The sequence below is a fragment of the Drosophila hydei genome, unplaced genomic scaffold (assembly GCF_003285905.1).
Source record: "Drosophila hydei strain 15085-1641.00,03,60 unplaced genomic scaffold, DhydRS2 tig00008114-arrow-pilon, whole genome shotgun sequence".
Classification (NCBI taxonomy): Eukaryota; Metazoa; Arthropoda; class Insecta; order Diptera; family Drosophilidae; genus Drosophila; species Drosophila hydei.
Genome location: NW_022045827.1, coordinates 7995622 through 8012104, shown reverse-complemented (window position 1 = coordinate 8012104; position 16483 = coordinate 7995622). Strand labels below are relative to the sequence as shown.

General features: G+C 40.9%; 7 protein-coding genes across 7 annotated transcripts; 3 read left to right on the top strand and 4 right to left on the bottom strand.

The window, feature by feature from the left end:
* Positions 1–942: 942 nt before the first annotated feature.
* Positions 943–1647, top strand: LOC111596103 (NADH dehydrogenase [ubiquinone] iron-sulfur protein 6, mitochondrial). Its single transcript, XM_023310165.2, has 3 exons — positions 943–1167; positions 1265–1441; positions 1512–1647. Exons 1-3 carry the CDS (start codon positions 1036–1038, stop codon positions 1575–1577), a joined length of 375 nt encoding a protein of 124 aa, XP_023165933.1. The 5' UTR covers positions 943–1035; the 3' UTR covers positions 1578–1647.
* Positions 1648–2957: 1310 nt separating this feature from the next.
* Positions 2958–4998, bottom strand: LOC111596111. The gene is made up of 4 exons (XM_023310174.2): positions 4923–4998; positions 4382–4569; positions 4210–4324; positions 2958–4150 (listed from the first exon to the last, which is right to left on the bottom strand). Exons 1-4 carry the CDS (start codon positions 4976–4978, stop codon positions 3592–3594), a joined length of 918 nt encoding a protein of 305 aa, XP_023165942.2. The 5' UTR covers positions 4979–4998; the 3' UTR covers positions 2958–3591.
* An 857-nt stretch (positions 4999–5855) lies between these two features.
* LOC111596110 (protein insensitive) lies at positions 5856–7631 on the bottom strand. The gene is made up of 3 exons (XM_023310173.2): positions 7337–7631; positions 7065–7144; positions 5856–6996 (listed from the first exon to the last, which is right to left on the bottom strand). The coding sequence occupies exons 1-3, from the start codon at positions 7338–7340 to the stop codon at positions 5869–5871; spliced, it is 1212 nt and encodes a 403-aa protein (XP_023165941.2). The 5' UTR covers positions 7341–7631; the 3' UTR covers positions 5856–5868.
* Positions 7632–8393: 762 nt separating this feature from the next.
* LOC111596062 (early boundary activity protein 2) lies at positions 8394–9880 on the top strand. Its single transcript, XM_023310111.2, has one exon. The coding sequence runs from the start codon at positions 8552–8554 to the stop codon at positions 9752–9754; it is 1203 nt and encodes a 400-aa protein (XP_023165879.2). The 5' UTR covers positions 8394–8551; the 3' UTR covers positions 9755–9880.
* LOC111596064 (probable NADH dehydrogenase [ubiquinone] 1 alpha subcomplex subunit 12) lies at positions 9851–10711 on the bottom strand. The gene is made up of 5 exons (XM_023310113.2): positions 10623–10711; positions 10468–10563; positions 10225–10402; positions 10077–10161; positions 9851–10016 (listed from the first exon to the last, which is right to left on the bottom strand). The coding sequence occupies exons 2-5, from the start codon at positions 10560–10562 to the stop codon at positions 9952–9954; spliced, it is 423 nt and encodes a 140-aa protein (XP_023165881.1). The 5' UTR covers position 10563; positions 10623–10711; the 3' UTR covers positions 9851–9951.
* Positions 10712–10752: 41 nt separating this feature from the next.
* On the top strand, positions 10753–11541 carry LOC111596063 (actin-related protein 2/3 complex subunit 5-A). The gene is made up of 2 exons (XM_023310112.2): positions 10753–11060; positions 11123–11541. Exons 1-2 carry the CDS (start codon positions 10848–10850, stop codon positions 11363–11365), a joined length of 456 nt encoding a protein of 151 aa, XP_023165880.1. The 5' UTR covers positions 10753–10847; the 3' UTR covers positions 11366–11541.
* Positions 11542–11752: 211 nt separating this feature from the next.
* On the bottom strand, positions 11753–16483 carry LOC111596061 (dynamin-1-like protein). The gene is made up of 8 exons (XM_023310110.2): positions 16176–16483; positions 14906–15050; positions 14181–14845; positions 13671–14122; positions 13274–13610; positions 12613–12826; positions 12342–12553; positions 11753–12275 (listed from the first exon to the last, which is right to left on the bottom strand). The coding sequence occupies exons 1-8, from the start codon at positions 16275–16277 to the stop codon at positions 12219–12221; spliced, it is 2184 nt and encodes a 727-aa protein (XP_023165878.2). The 5' UTR covers positions 16278–16483; the 3' UTR covers positions 11753–12218.

The window sequence follows — 16483 nt, the reverse complement described above, 5'->3', positions numbered from 1 at the left end:
CTAGCGTTGTTATAGTTAAGGGCAATAGTTACATGTACATGGCCAGTTACATGACAGCCCATAATAATAAATATTGTCAACTAAATTATGAAACAACCCCCAACCCTTAACTCATGCCAAAGCAGGCAGTTGATAGAGCTCAATAGCAGGGTTCAACTGAGAGATAACACATTTACAGCTTCTTGTTCGAAATCCAATGTTTCGATTTTAGCTAGTATTAACATAAAGTAAAGTTAATTGAAGATTTGATCTATTTCGTTTATAAAGCTTAAACTAGCTTCGCTGCTGAGCTCGTTGTTTTATATACTTAGTGATATACAAACAACAAACAACTAAATTTAATAATAATTTAAACAGTTTTTCACAATAATAACTTATTTGAATAGCACAAAAGATTTCTTTCTATTTATACTAACGCACTTTACAATATTTGAATTCAAATCATATTAACGGACTCATTTCAAAACATCTGGCAGCATTACTTTTGGTGTAAAAAAATTCAACTTTAGTTATTTAAATATAAACTAATAGAAATGCTTGAAATATATAAGTGCATGCACCAAATTAATATATAAGTGTGCAAGTAATATATTAATACATTATTTATTTAATGCTGCAAATCATATAATCTCAAATAAAATTCAAGTCATGCCATTCAAAAGGCTGCCATACTGTTTAATAAAGGTTCAACTGAAATCAGAGACTGCCACTAGATGGAGCTATGACAGTGAATATAATGTGATATCGATAAGTCGATAGCTATCAATGACATATGCAATTGCAAATAAACTAAAAAACTTTAATTTAAGTATTTATTTAATAGGCAATAATAACATTACTATCAGCTCAGCTATCACATATATTACATATATACGCAAAACTGAACAATATTAGGATCGATAACGCTGTGCTTCAATTGTAACACTAGAATATTCATGTCAAAGAACTTGTCACTAGTAACGGGTATGTTCATGAGCTCTCATCTCTAAAACGTAACTAAATTTCAGTAACAAACTTGTAAAGGTTTTAACAAAAATGGCCTGCAAACAATTGATGAATCGCGCTTCCTCACTTGGGCGCTGCAGCCAGAACAAGCTTATGCCTCTGGCTAGCATGCGGTGGTCCAGCACACGCAGCGACATCGAGAAAGTCACACACACAGGCCAGGCGAGTGCCACAGCGCTCAGCTGTTCAATTTACGCGATTACGCAAACAAAATTGTTATTAATTCGTTATTTGATTTAATAATATTGTGTTTTTATAGATATTTGACAAAGACGACTATCGTAATGTGCGCTTCACAAATGCCAAGCGCTATGTGAACGAAAACTGGGGCATCAAGCTGATCGATGAGATTCCACCCAAAGAGTGCGAAGAGCGCGTTGTTTACTGCGACGGAGGCAACGGTCCGCTCGGACATCCAAAAGTCTATATTAATCTGGTAAGTAGAGGACATTAGTGTAAACTCAAACCGTTATATATATATATATATATAATTCTATTTATTCAAGGATAAGCCCGGCAATCACACCTGCGGCTACTGCGGCCTGCGTTTCGTGAAGAAGGAGCATCATTAAAATCGATCTTTGGATCTTAAAGAACGCTCTTGTTACTAGTTGAATATACATAAATATAAAAAAGAAACAACTTATAAAGATCAAGTTAATTGACGGAACAAAAACTTACATGTTTACCGTAAAGACATATTGGCATATTGGCAGAGTTATATAAATCAACTCTCTTGAGGATAAGTAAGACATAGATATCTGAATAAAACCAATTGGAAAAGATATTCTGCTAAACTTTAGCTCTTATTAGACCTTTATATACCTGCTTAAGAGTTTATTTTTTATAAAATCTCTTTGTTTTAGAAATCTTCAGAACGAAACTAAGAGAAAAGTTTTATCTGTATTGATCTTAAATTCCATAATAAGAACTTAGTGGAAGCAGAGTTCTTAGTCTAAACATATTCAACATATAAGCAGTGTCCTATGTAAATCTGTCTAATATATCATATGGCGCTTATCGAAAATCTTGCTACAGATTCTTTTCATAAAATGTTGCAATATGCTAAAATCGAAGATCACCACAAAATTAAAAATTGAATAGACGTAATCCGCGAAATCTCAATAATTGTGAACGGGTTTGTAGGAATGGATTTTACAAATATGTAAACAGAAACAAAGGGAATTACTAAAGAAAATCGTTTCACTATATTATATAAAGGGATAGGTCTATAATGCGTCCGGCATTTGCTAACTTTCTATCTTTCATCTTTACGTCAAGAACTTTGCAGACTACCCTCGCAGATTTAAATAAAAATTAAAATTTAATTTAATTCTCTAAAATCAACATAAATTCTATTTACATATTATATCTTGAACTTTAGGAATATTATTATCTTGAGGCGCCCCTTATAAAAGCAATCGTAATTATCAAAATAAATAAAGCGAACCAGCTGCCATATGAGATATATATATATATAAATGCCAACTAAATGATATTTATATATACAAACACGTAGTCATATATATTTATAATCGATGGCATATGGAATGAAACGATCCTTAGATTGTTGCTTTATTTTTATTGCACAACACTTTTTATTCACTTGCATTTTGCTTGAATGATATCTAATACAATGTTAAATGTATGCGTTATAGCATTATGGTCTATTTGTAGCATGGAAATTAACAACTAAAAGATATATGTATATATACATATATGTATAGATATAAATATATGTATGCAAAACAATCAAAAAAAGGGAAAATAATATAAATGTATATATAAACTATATAAGAACTGATCCGTTCATACCATAACATATTGGGAGTGCAAATATATATAGATATATAGTAAGTATATCAAAAACAAAATCAAATGTATATATATAGATCATAATTATGCTTGTATACGATAATTGTTTTTCATATGCCTTTGCGAGACTTTTGTTGTTTTTTTTTTTTTTTGCTTTTTTACTACGGGCACTTTAGATGCTGCACGCTCCATTGAGACACAGATAGTACCACGAAGAGAATACAAATACAAAATAAATCGAGTGGGCCACCTAGGCCCCACCATGCGCCATGGCCCGACCGCGGCGAGTCAAGCCCAACTGGCCTAAACTGAAAAGAATCATGTTCACACAGCTGCAGCAATGCGACCTGCACAAGGAGGCGTTGCCTACTCAGCGCCTGGAGTGTGTAGACTCCCAGCAGCAGTGTGCTCTGGAACTGAAGTGTGTGTGTGTGTGTGTGTGTGTGTACGTGTGTGGGGCGCACTTAGAGGCACTGCTCACTCACACACACGCAAGACAGCGATGTGTGCGCTGTTTGCTCAAATAATCATCAATGGTCAATAATCGTCGTCATCTGTTGTCTCAATTGCGTTTCATCTAAAACACCAATAAACACTTAAGAGAATGTAAACTAAAATGTAATAGGTTCTAATTTGGATGTTGTGTGGGACTATGTTGCCGACGAATCGCTTTAGCTTATATTCATACTGTTGCTGCTGCTGCTGCTGACGTTGGAGTAGTAGCAGCAATGTTCGCTTATCTTGATTGGGGCAATAGTTGTTCACCACTGGTCACCAGAGGTTCCGTGGCATGGCGTAGCCTTCTTTTGTCACAAATATATTGCGACTCAAGTACGCCTTACGGTCCCCGCCAGCGGCTACCATCGACCCAGCATTGCCTGCCGCAGTGCCCTCCTGTTTGACGGTCGTCTCCTTGCGACCATCTACTACGCGTGTTACAGTGGTTGTCTTTTGACCGCTTGAGTCTTGGGTCACCTTGGTGGTCTCATAGCTGCCATCGGGCTTGCGCACCGTCTTGGTCATGACGCTCTGGCTGAACATCTTCGGGCCCTGGTAAGTGCCATCGAACACACCGCCAAATGGTGTCATTGGCGTCATGATGTTCGGCTTGCCATTCGGCGGCGGACGCGACGGTAGCAGCACAGCCGGCTTCATTTCGCCATCGGCATTGAGGGTACCGTGAATGCGACCCATGATGATCTCTTCGTCGGACAGCTTAAGACGTGGAGCGGTCTTGCGCAAGCCACGCTGATTAGAGCGCAAAATGTTTTCGTGGCCTTCCTCTGGATTCAAGCGCTGTATCAGTGAATACAATTGATCGGGATAGATTCTGGAAACAGTAAAGAAAATATAAATATTTGAAATCCAGTCTATATATCAAGCACCTACTCTCCATCCAAATCGGTGTCCAGCGAGTTGTCTTTTTTTTGAAATTCTTTAAGTATCTTGCTTTCAAAACCCGGCTTCAAGAAATCCTCCTTCAAGTTTCGCTCCAGCCCAGCGTCTATTTGGTAATGGAAGTTTTAGAGATTGTGGCAAATTGGATTCGCTGGAAACTCACCATCATCTTGGACAGACTCCAGTAGACGCTGCAGCTGACGCTCGAAATGCTTCTGCATCTCCAATGGACTCGTAAAAACCTGAAAAGCAAACTTGCGATCATCATCGAAGAGTTCGTCGTCCGTTTCAGCCTCCTCGAACCATTGGGGCTTGCGGAACTCATCCTTGTTGGAGGCGGATGCGGAAGCACTGCAAAAGCGTAGGCGGCTTAATGAAAACGCAAACTTATGTGCATACGCACACACGCACATAAAGAGTTATGACACACACACACACATGCACAGATGCACACATATATAGACTGCAATAGCAACCCCAGCAAAGCCTGCAGGAAGTTCACTTCAATACGCAGCCTCCGCACAACACACACACACACACTCTCATGCAAACACACACACACTTGCACTAAAATACAGGCCGTGCACACATTTGCGCCTGTGTGGTATCCTGGTAAAAAGTGTATCTATTATAGCAGGTGCCTGGTTTATCGATCCATTTCATTGAAAAAAAGCCGCAATTGACGCAAAAAGAAAGAAACTTACTCTGGCTCCTGCTGCTGCTCGAATTCCGATTGGAACATTTTCTTCAGTATGTCCATAGCGCGTTCTTGTTATTTTGCTTCTATTTAATCAGCTACTAGAAAATGCTCGGTGGTGATCCTTTTTATGAGAAGTCGGAAACGCAAATTTATAAATTTGACGTAGAGAAAGAAAAAACTAAAAGAACCAAAATGACGCAAATAACAATAGTCTTAGCAAACTTGTTAAATATATATTTTATAGTTTTTGCAGTTTTTCTTCCTATTTTCGTTGTTGTGTGCACACGATTTTTCAAGTATCCCCTAAACACCACCACGACGAACAGAAATTGCTCGATTAGTGAACAGCTGAGCGGAGCAGTAGCGGTGAGCGTTTCGTTTCAACTGTCACACAACACACGCACAGTGTTGTGTTGCGTCACGAAATGGAAACGAAACACGCGCCGCATTTATTTGTACATACTGGGATCAGAACATGGCGGGCTCATTTGAAATGCTCTTGAAATTTTGGCTAGGTAAAAAAAAGTGAAAACTATATTAGATTTGGTTATAATAATTTATTCAACTTTTTGCTCTAAATCTAACTTGTTTGTTTAATACTTAGAAAATGTGATACAAGACGCATAGAAACACTGACAAATTGCTTATGCATAGATTTTTCCTCTAATGTTTCCAATTTGAAAGCTTCGCGGTTTCTATTTGTACTCTTGCAGGCTGTTTGTTTATACGGATTTGTTAGTTGGTATTTGATTTACAGGTTCTGTTTAAACCGCAAATACAAACTGCGAGATCTTCCTTTGTATTCATTTGTACACATTATAAAGTTGCTGTTGCTTTTCCTTCTTTTCTAGGGTTATTTCTTGAACTTAGCAGACAGTTACTCTGTGTTTTTGGTACTAGATGGGTGCCCCTCTTAGACTTACATAAACTATTTAAAAGTAACTTAGACCCTAAATCATATTCTCCTTATCGCCGATGCTGCAGCGTTTGCCCTTCTGAATTTTCATCATTTTGTTTTCATCAGCGCATTTTGTGGTGATCGCATTGCGAACCTCCTTTTCGCTAGCATTCGACTTGTGTGTCACCGCAAATATGATGTCCTGAATCTTAAGCGGATCGAGCATTTGCTTCAGCGGCTTCTGTTGATCCTTGAATGCCGGCGATGGCTTCCCGGTCATCGAGTGCGTGGCTAGGGTTTCGCGATCGAAAATCGCCACCAACAATTTGCGTGTGGCCAACGAGGAGACGGACCAATTGATATTCTCAAATACACTGGCTGGCACACAGGTGTTGTTTGGCCCAATGGAGACCATGACATTGTCCGCTATCTGTTGTCCCACCTTGATTTCCGGCTTCCAGTCGTCCGCGCATGCCTTGCCGTTGTTATTGCCATTGCTTTTGCGCGTTGGCAGCTTGTATTGTATATTGTGCAGTTGTTGCTGCTGCAGCGGCTGGGTCTGTGGTGCAGCCATGTTGTGTTCTTGTAGCTCCAACTTGCGGCGCTTGATCAGCTGCAGCGGTGTCGAGGCTTCGCGTTTGATCTGATGCTGCTGCAGTTGCTGCTCATCGTTGCCCAAGCAAATCTCCAGACGATCCGAGTCAGCAGAGGTACTCAGGCTGTTCAAGCTCTCAGCGGCCAAGCGTATCTCAATGGCATCCGCATCGTTGCAATCGGCGCCTGCGGACGCTATTATCTTATAGTCAATAACCTCGCTGCGCTGCGGCTGTGCCGAGGTTGGTGCACAGATCACCGAGCTGGGCGGCGTCAGTATCTGTGGCTGGTGCGTGGGCGGCGAGGCAGCCGTGGCCGTGGCATGTTGCATGCGCGCCGATGTCGCATGTATTTGAGAAAGCAAATCCGTGTGCTCCTGGAGCTTGCTCTCCAGATAGCGCACTTTTTCGCGCAGCGCACGATTCTCGGCCTCCACATGGGGATCGTTGGCAAGCGTGCGTAACAGACCAAAGTCTTCGCTTGTCGTCTGTGTCCATGCCGTGAGCAGCATCGGCTGATCTGGTCTGCCGTTCCAATGCGAATCGTCGCGCACATTTATAAAATTCGACCCGTTTGCAGGCAGTATCTAAATAGCAGAATTATTTTGGAAAAAATGAGTATTATGCAGAATTGGATTGTTCCATGGAAACTTACATGTGGATCCATTTTGACGATCCTGTTTGCTGTCCTGCGTTGTGCGCGTCTTGCAGGATGAGCGTCAACTGTGCGAAGAGCTATACAAAACCCAACGAAATTGGCGGCAGAATATCAAACAACGCGCGAAAAAAAAACCAAATGCATGCACATCCACAGAGAGCGAGAGAGAGTGAGAGAGACACAGAGGGGTAGTTTATACTATTTAGCAAAAGCAACAGCAACAACAGGCAGAAGAACAGCAACAAACACAATGCATTCCAACTACTTACACATTCTACCTGGAACACCAATACAACCGTAGATTATAAATGTGTGTGTCCGAGTACTGCTTGCTTTCTAGTAGTAGTGTTTCAGGTATTCGTTAGTGTTTGTGGGTATTTACTCTTTGGAATGGGACTTTCTATTCTATATCCCAACTGGCGTGCGAGCAAGTTTCATTTTTGATCCTTTTTCTCTTCTTCTATATTTTATGCCTGCCTGCACCACGCTATATGCATTCTGCTCGCGCGGGAACAAGAATTGTATTTTTAAAGGCAAACAGAGTTGCCAGCTTTCGCGTTTTGACTAATGGCTGTGTTTCCACTAGAAATTAGCAGTACATTAATGTACAACCATTATGATTCTAATTGCATATTGTAATACATTATATTAATATATTATGTATCTTAACAAAAGTAATAACTAAAGAAGTGTCTTTTCCAAACCGGTTTTTTGATCGAGTGCAATGGGACCAGTTGTCAGCTATAAAAATAAGTCTCCCTTTAGGAATGCGTTAAGGGCTCTCTGATCGGAATAAAAACATCCCTAATGGTCGCAGATGTTACAGCCATTAGAGCATGAAGTATGATGGAATTTTTAAGTAGAATCTTTTTGCCAGGTAGAATGAGTCCATTGTTGCGCTCTTCTTTTGTAACGTCTGTAAACTGAATTCGCAAAATTGTGGACGTTTTTCCAAGGAAAACCTTGAAGACAATCCATTTTCTGAGTTGTATAACTGACTTTTAAGGTAACAAATTTAGTCACGGTTGATATATAGCTGTAGAATGCTTTAAACAGATATATTTTTGGTTGGGGTAAATGCAATTGGGTTTTTTGAGAAAGATTTATATAGAATTCTTTCATATGATAGGATATTTTCAAATACATTAGCTTATATGTAGATCGGACATATACCATTAATTAGTTAAATTCTTTAGTTAAATGTCTTTAATTTAAAAAAAAAATCTTTTGTATGTGAAACACATTTTGCAAAGGACGCGTTTGCCAGTCTCAATAAAATGCACATTTGCACTCTGGTAACTCTGATGGCCATCTGTCAAAATGGAACTAACTGTTAATCCTAGATCATAAAATCTCGCAGATTGTAAAGGAGTTTTCAAGGGCAGCCATAATACTAGCTTAACATATTTTTCGCAAGGAAAAACCTTTGCAGCTGCGCAAACCTCTGGTTCTACCTGTTCATACCTGCCGCAAATAGATCAAAGATGCATACTTTTCATAATTTTGTAAATAAAAATGGCAACGTCGATCCAAATCGCATGCCAGTTCAAGACAGTACGGAGACGTGGCCAGAACAAGCTCTAACAGCAGCTTACAGAAAGCCAAATACACATCACCTGAATATTCAGCCAAATAATCTGAGTCAAAATAATTTTCTGCCAGTTCTGCCCGTTGCACCTGCGCCCTATTCATTTTCATATCAACAGTTTTTAAGTCAATTCGCACCGAATCTGGTGCCCTACTATTATACATTAGTGAATCCGCCTCTTAATTATAACTTTAACTTAGGCTACCACCAGAGTGTGGCACCTACGATGGACGTCGAGAAATATATCAACTATGAGCTCAGCAAGCAGCAGAGTTTGATGCGGAAACACAATGTGCAAACGCGTCCACTAGGACAGCTTCAGTTGCCAGTTAATCGACAGTTGTTGATACCCAAAAAGGAGCCACAGGAGCGGCGGATCATCAACGTCCAGGTGGTTTCCATGTCTGCTGCCAACTCGCGGGCACGCAAGTCAGATATAGATCCATTGCCTCCTGTTGAGGCCTCGTTCAAGGAGCGTGTGGCGAAGATAAACAAAAGTCAACATCATTATACGCAGCTCTTCGATCGACTGACTAGCATGCTGCAGACGTTAAATCGACGCTACGATGGCAATGAACCAGAGCCAGAGCCAAAGGTTGAGTTTGATGAAGCACCTCCGCCACCCAAGAAACGCGCTCGCCACGACATATCCAGCAGTTCGAGCGAATCTCATCAGGAGACGGAGCATACCACAGTAACCTCACATTACCCGCAACGCGTGCAGCTGGCAGATGGCAGTTCGGAGTACGTGCTGGGCCCCAATGGCACGCGCATCAATGCCAAGGCATATGGCCAAATATGCTGGACAAGTGCACCCGTTGCAACACGCTGTTTGCTGGCAGCCGTCTTCAGCAACGATGATCTGGCCACGCATACGCTGACTGGCAAGCCGTCGCCCGCTTTCTATGGACGTGAGCGTCCAGCCAAGAAGATGCTGGACCAGAATCGAGTTGATGATATTGTTGTCAGTGTGCGCAATCGCACCGGCTGCAAGGAGCGTCATATAAGAGCCACCATTACCACCAAATGCGCCGATACGGCAAAGAAATACAAGCGACGCGCCAAAAAGGCGCTTAAGGACAACGTCATTGACGAATGATGGCAAGATAATATTGATTTAAATATGATATGGATGTGATCCAAGCAAATCAACACATAGATATAAGAGTCATTACAATAATTGTAGACATTCCAATGCGAATAAAGATGCTCAAGAAAAAGCAAATTTTATTGGTGCCATGCCTGCCACAGCCTTCTTCCTATTCTTTTTAATAATAACCTAGCGAATTGTGAAGATTACTTCTTTTTCGGATTCCAAGCCTCCACCTTTGGGGGCGTTGTTGTGTATGGCATATAGGCCTCTGTAAGAATATGTTAAATTAAGTTTTCGGAAAGAAGACTTGTTCAAACTTCAGAGTTACCCTTGGTGCCGGACAGATTTTCACTGTGATCCGCAATCCATTTGTGTTTTGGCCGGCAGCCATCGCGAATTGGTGGTAAATCGGTCTATAGGCAAGCAATACGCAATGAATATTTAATTTGGGACAATCTCACAATCGTTAAGCCCACCTTGTAGTGCATCCAGCCGTACCACTCGGCGGGTATTTGAGAGCCATCGTAGTCCATGTTCACATGTGGCGAGTACTCAACCCAGCGGTTCCTGCCATAGAAATAGTAGGGATTCTCATAGTACCTGTTTCCGTACTTATCTATGCCAATTAGCTTGCCCGTCTTTAGGTCATCGTTTCTGTTTGTATATTAGGATTTAAAAAATTTGCAAATTATATAAGATACCAATGCGCATAGGCTTACCTGTATAGCTTTAAATAAGCTTGCTTTAGTCCACCAGCATCGCGTATAGCCTGGAAGAGTCTGCCTAGGCGATTAATGCCTAGAAATTTTGCCATTCTACTTGCCATATTGAATAAATATAAGTAATTTTCTAAATTTCTGATTGAAAAACTTACGTGCGAAGCAAAGCAAAGTTGCCACAATGGTAAAATGTCTAAGTTATGGTTGTGCTGCCAGGGGTGCACACATTTCTATGCGGTGTTGGCTAATAACCCAAAATATTTTTAAAAAAGAATTTTCCAGCACTGCGTCTACATCTGTTCGGCGATTTGGTGTTTCGTGAATCATTTCACTGGATAAAAGAAGTAAAAAACATTTCTGTGAATAAAATACCATTCAGCATGGCTAAAAATACCTCAAGTAATGCATTCCGGAAAATTGACGTAGATCAGTACAACGAAGATAATTTTCGGGAAGACGACGGCGTCGACAGCGCTGCTGTTGGCCCAGATGAGAACGAAATCACTTCGCTGCTAACAAAAGGCAAAGGTGTCGAGGCGCTGCTCAGTGCTCTCCAGAATGCGCCCCTACGTTGTAAAAACCAAAACGTTAAGGTAGAGCATTGCGTCAACATGAAACACCTCAAATGCTTATCACAATTCTAATTCTAATTCAGGACAACGCCCTGAACATAACGTTGCGCGTGCTGTTATCAATCAAGTCAACGCAAATCGATCAAGCTATCGATTCGGTGGAGGAGAACGATCTGATCGACGTACTAATGAAATATATATATCGAGGATTTGAGACACCATCCGAGGGCTCCAGCGGGCATCTGCTGCAGTGGCACGAGAAGGCGTTTGCCAAAGGCGGCGTTGGCTGCATTGTACGTGTGCTATCCGATACCAACCGTGCTTAAAGGAAACATTGTTACAGGGACAAACAGCCGCAAATATATAAATTAGTCATAAATGTTGTAGTTTCTACCAAGGAAATTTCACTTGAGAAGCCGTTGTAAACACCCGAGCCGGAGCCCGAGCGCTAGTTTGATTTTGCCACAATTATAAAGACAAAAGTTTTCCAAATTAGATTTTAACTGGTATTCAAGTATTAAAGTTTTTATTACAAAACTGCCTAGTGTATTCCTCTAGCTATCAAGCAACGGAATCAAGGATAATCGTGAATAAAAAAATTATTAAAACTTGGATTAACTTGAACACAAATATTTTGTGGCGCAATTCAATCCAACTTAGTTGAGATTGGCTTTCAGTTCCAAAGATTTAATGAGTACAAATTTAAATAATTATTTAATCAACTGTTTCTGATTTTATTTGACTATTCAAAAATGTAATAGGTGCTTTGATTAACTTAAAACAAATCGATCACGATGACAGGCGAAGTCATCATCACACATGCAATATGGTCAAATGGGTTTTAACAAAGCTGATGAAGGAGAAATGCTAGCAAATGCTTTATATACTCTATGCTAACTCTGCGGATGACTCTTCAAATGCAGCGATAAGAAAACGAAGAGAAATGTTTAAAATTTATATATACTTAAATCTATTATAATATGGTCTGGTTTCTTAGCCCGCACTCAGAAATTGGTACCATGAATGAAATGTACTAATGTTCTGGGAAACATTCAACAAAGCGGAGAACATCTGTTTTAGATAGTAGCTGTAGTTGTTTTTTCAATAAATAGTGCGTTATAATTTTCGGGATTTGCCAGCCGTAACAGGCTCCAATGTCATATCTCTGATTGAGTCACTCTACCACATGTGAGTCTCGCGAATTTCACTAATAATATGATTCGCACGAGTGAGTGCCTGCAAAGGAGATTAAATATCAATAAATTAATCAACATTCTAAATTAAACAATGGTTTTAAGTCACCTTCAACATATCCGCTGCCTCTTTTCGGCGCACTGCAATGTGATCGGACTCGTTCAGCAGCGTTTCCGCCTTATCAGATTTATATAAATGGGTGACTAGCTCACTTTGCAGGTTGTCCTTAACGTAGTTAACCAAGAAGTGCATAATTGCCTTTGGTACAGAGTCTTGTATAGATTTGCGCACAATATAGAAGTACGATTTAATCAGCCGCTCTGTAAGATACATAAGAGATTAGTTTTTGAGAAGCTGATTGTTGGGAGATCAAACTAACCAATGACATCGCAATCCCTTTGTTCCTTATCTGTTAGTCGACGTGGATTAGCCAGAGCCGGCACATCAGGCAGCAGATTAACAGGCTTCAGTGGAGCTATATTATTATGCACAGGCGTATTGCTGGCCGAGTTCTCAATGCTGTCGGGACGATTGGGCGCGGGTGGTAAAATATTTGATAGCCAAGAGCCCGTTGAGTTTTCGGCAATATGATTCTGAAAAATAGTAATATTAATATTTTTATTTCAAAGGTTTGCTAAAGGGATAGCCAGTTGATGTCTAGGGGCTGCAGCTGTGGCGTGTTTGCAATGTAAACAGTTAACATGATTGATATTTGGAATTAAGAGATTTTAATGATTGCGATACTCGAATATAAGAGTTTTTGTAACTGTAACAAGAGGGAAAGCATTCACACCGACGCTTACATACCCTTGACCCATAAAGCAGCCCATAAAACGTTGTAGAAATCTATGAAAATAAAAGTTGGTTCAAACAAAGGTGCCAAAATAACTAACCAACTGGTGTGATAACTCTATATGATATATTTTTATACATATTTAATATGTTTGCTTGAAAATGAGCTGTAGAAGTTATGCAGTTCCTGATCATGGTAACTAATCACTCCTAATCTATCTTTACTTTATATGTTTCCAAATCTTTACCTGATCATGAGCATCATTTTGCTGCGGTTGTTGCTGTTGTGTTTGGACCTGTGGTTGTGACTGTTGCTGACCCTGTGTATTCGTGCTATGGGCGGAGACCTGTGGCGACATAGTACTACGTGATGTATTCGTCCGGCGTGACTGCGAAAAAGGATCGCTGTCGGTTTTAAGTAGACTGGGGACCAGTGCGGCTTCCTTGTGGAAATCGGGATGCTTGGTATTGATATACGCCAGTTCGATAGCCACAATATTCTCGACCATGACATTGGTGGCAGGCAAACGACAACGCAACAGCTGGGTCACCACATCAACAATCTTTTCATGCAGCTTGGGGAAACTGCAAAATGGAAAAGAATAATTGAGTAATTGACTCAATTAGGCAATTAACTTGACTTACCGCAGCATCTCTTGTTGCACCTCGTTGCCGCAGTGCTGCACAATGCGCTGCATCTCCTCGTGTATTAGCTCCACGCAGCGCAGCGAAGGTTCCTCTAGGCGCCGAATTTGCCGCTTCACCAGTAGCTCGAATGACACCTCGGGCACAAACAGCGCTGGCCTTGGACCCGTTGCATTGCGTATGGCCGTCAGAATGTCCATTTTGGTCAAGCCTGCCAGCGGGTGTATCGAGTCCAGTGTGCGCCCAAAGATCTCATGAAAGATGTAACACAGACGTGCACCGCCACACAGTTCTGTTGTTTCGATATTGCGCGCCGTGCCCTCAATTGTTGAGCAGTAGGCGCTAGAGAACTTTGTTATGATGTGCAACAGCGTTTGGCTCTTGTCCGACACATCCTCGCCGTAGGAATTAAGCAGCGATTGGAATTGTGTTGACATAATATTCACTCGAGTCTACAACAACAGGATAATATAATATACTAGAATATAGAGTAATATGTTTGAGTTAAACCTTCAGATCGGGCAGGCAGTCGCGTATGTGATGCATCAGCAGGCGATTCAGTGTCTTGGCTAGATAAGGTGTGCCGTTGCGTGTAGCCAGCGTGGGATATTTGCGCTGCAGAAAAGCCGCTTCGTCCTTCATTTGCTCATCGATGTCCTTCTTATCGATGATGTCCTGTTGTGAGCGATTCATCACACCAATGATGCCCAGTTTGACGGGTATGACACGTCCACACAGTATATCAATTGCATCGGTGCCGGCATCCATGAGATCCAGTTTGGTGACCACGGCCAGTGTGCGCCTGCCGTCGGGATCCACATCCTTGGCCAGCTTCAGAGCTTCACTGGTTGCCATGTCCGTATTGGCAGCGGTTACAGCCAGAATAATCGAATTGGGATTTTCAATGTATTTGACAACCAAATCCTTGATTTGTGCTTCAATATCCTCGGGCTGATCGCCGACAGGCACTTTGGTAATGCCTGGCAAATCGACCAGGGTCAGGTTGACCACACGTGTCGAGAATATCTTTAGATTAATGGGTTCCGGGCAGATACCCTTGTTATTGCCCGCCACACGCTCCGTTTCGTTCTCGATCTCGTGACGGATCTCATTGAAGTCCGTGAAACATTTCTTCGTGTGCAGAAAGCGGCCCCACTCTTCAGCATTAACAGTGCCTACAAAGCAGAGAATGAATTCTTAATGTTCGTTCATAATGTAACCTTTCTTCCTCTCACCATTCTCTGCTGAGCGATTCTCGCGATCGTCGAGTGGACAGTAAATCAGTTGCAGCACCAGCGGGCGTCGCGTGACAATGCCTGTGCCTCGTGGCAGAAACGAGCGCCCAACAACGCTCTCGATTACAGAACTTTTGCCAGAGCTCTGCAATCAAACACAAAAAACGATACAGTTTGCAAGAGTGTATATAATCGTTCTTATATATTATATCTGCTAGTGCAACAATGAAGTCAATGCTCCGATTAGCTTATCTGTAATCTACACTCGCTGACCACTCGATCTAGACAAGTGCTATGCCGGAGTTACTTAATATAAACGAGCTCTTAAATTGTACTTGGATATAAGTTGTTTAGTTTTGAAATCATTTTCTTTATTGAGACCTAAAGTTCATTGGGGTTTATGTTGCTCTAAAGTTAAAGTATTGCGGTTTCAGCTTTCAGCATTTCGTATCCATCTTTTGACTACGATTTCTTTGCTAAATTTGTTAAGTCGTTGCCGAACTCTTGCTCTTTTCATTTATTGTGCAACTCTTCATCAACTCTTGTTCAACAGAAAATAAAACCACTCTTAAGTTGAAGTACCTGGCCTATGGCTTTTAAATAAGATATAGAATATTAAGACATCTAAATTATTAAACAATAATAAAAATGCAATCGATCTAAAATTATTTCTGCTTTAAATTTGCCAGCTATTCCACAAAGATCTACTCAGGACTCTTTACTTTAATGCAAAGGTCGACTTTAAAAGCCCTCCATAAACATAGGGTACATTGGACTACAGCTACAGCTGGACTACAGAATGTAAACTTTAATCTGGCTATTAAGCTCTAATTACAGCTTTACCGATTATCAAAACCAACAAATTGAAACTGTATAACAATGTGTGCGTCATGTGTCTTTGGGTGTGTGTGTGTTTGTGTTTTGTTGTTGTATTTGAGTGTGTCAGAGCAGCTGCTTTTGTTCCATTTACTGTGCATAATATCGATTTTTCATATGGTTACAGAAGCTGCTGCGCTTGCAGTTTAATTATATAAACAATATCAAAGATATGACACAAGAACCATTTCTCAGCAATTGAAAACAATTTGTTGTTACGTGCCGGCATCGGCGAGGGCTAAACAAGAGCCCCGTTATATAATGGAAATATGTCAAATAGCGTTTGGCGTGCGTGCAAAAAATTGAACAGCTCCATTTATGGCCAGCTGTCGCTGTTGCTTAAGCATTATGAATTAATATTATTCAAGTGAACGCAGATTGGTGTTTGGCTTACCTGGCTGCCGAGTACAACAATTTGCGGCAATTGTATTGAGTCAGAGCCGACGGTGTTGAAGACATCTTGCAATTTGTTGATAACTGGAATAAGCGCTTCCATTTTTCAGTCAGCTGGCAGTAGTAAGCACGCTTTAGATCGCTCTCTGTCACAATTTGCACAACTATTTATTTACAGCCTATTTAAATTCTAACACATTAATACTACGCGTTGTTGGGGTTTTGATTGACGCGAGAGTGTGGTAAAAACTTTTTTGCAAATTTTGACAGGGCTGAACAAGCGTTGACCCCCTTTGAGTGTTGCCAGAT

What these genes read in the sequence shown, in the direction of transcription:
- LOC111596063 (XM_023310112.2), top strand. Translation starts at nt 10,848, where the DNA reads ATGGCTAAAAATACCTCAAGTAATGCATTCCGGAAAATTGACGTAGAT. An exon ending in GTAAAAACCAAAACGTTAAG is followed by an intron (nt 11,061 to 11,122) that starts GTAGAGCATTGC and finishes ATTCTAATTCAG; the next exon opens with GACAACGCCCTGAACATAAC.
- LOC111596062 (XM_023310111.2), top strand. Translation starts at nt 8,552, where the DNA reads ATGCATACTTTTCATAATTTTGTAAATAAAAATGGCAACGTCGATCCA.
- LOC111596103 (XM_023310165.2), top strand. Translation starts at nt 1,036, where the DNA reads ATGGCCTGCAAACAATTGATGAATCGCGCTTCCTCACTTGGGCGCTGC. An exon ending in AAGTCACACACACAGGCCAG is followed by an intron (nt 1,168 to 1,264) that starts GCGAGTGCCACA and finishes GTGTTTTTATAG; the next exon opens with ATATTTGACAAAGACGACTA. An exon ending in CAAAAGTCTATATTAATCTG is followed by an intron (nt 1,442 to 1,511) that starts GTAAGTAGAGGA and finishes TATTTATTCAAG; the next exon opens with GATAAGCCCGGCAATCACAC.
- LOC111596061 (XM_023310110.2), bottom strand. Translation starts at nt 16,277, where the DNA reads ATGGAAGCGCTTATTCCAGTTATCAACAAATTGCAAGATGTCTTCAAC. An exon ending in AAAATGATGCTCATGATCAG is followed by an intron (nt 12,827 to 13,273) that starts GTAAAGATTTGG and finishes ACTATTTTTCAG; the next exon opens with AATCATATTGCCGAAAACTC. An exon ending in AAGGGATTGCGATGTCATTG is followed by an intron (nt 12,554 to 12,612) that starts GTTAGTTTGATC and finishes TGTATCTTACAG; the next exon opens with AGCGGCTGATTAAATCGTAC.
- LOC111596111 (XM_023310174.2), bottom strand. Translation starts at nt 4,978, where the DNA reads ATGGACATACTGAAGAAAATGTTCCAATCGGAATTCGAGCAGCAGCAG. An exon ending in GGAGTCTGTCCAAGATGATG is followed by an intron (nt 4,325 to 4,381) that starts GTGAGTTTCCAG and finishes ATTACCAAATAG; the next exon opens with ACGCTGGGCTGGAGCGAAAC. An exon ending in GACACCGATTTGGATGGAGA is followed by an intron (nt 4,151 to 4,209) that starts GTAGGTGCTTGA and finishes TACTGTTTCCAG; the next exon opens with AATCTATCCCGATCAATTGT.
- LOC111596110 (XM_023310173.2), bottom strand. An exon ending in TCGTCAAAATGGATCCACAT is followed by an intron (nt 6,997 to 7,064) that starts GTAAGTTTCCAT and finishes TCTGCTATTTAG; the next exon opens with ATACTGCCTGCAAACGGGTC.
- LOC111596064 (XM_023310113.2), bottom strand. Translation starts at nt 10,562, where the DNA reads ATGGCAAAATTTCTAGGCATTAATCGCCTAGGCAGACTCTTCCAGGCT. An exon ending in GCTTATTTAAAGCTATACAG is followed by an intron (nt 10,403 to 10,467) that starts GTAAGCCTATGC and finishes ATATACAAACAG; the next exon opens with AAACGATGACCTAAAGACGG. An exon ending in AAATCTGTCCGGCACCAAGG is followed by an intron (nt 10,017 to 10,076) that starts GTAACTCTGAAG and finishes ATATTCTTACAG; the next exon opens with AGGCCTATATGCCATACACA.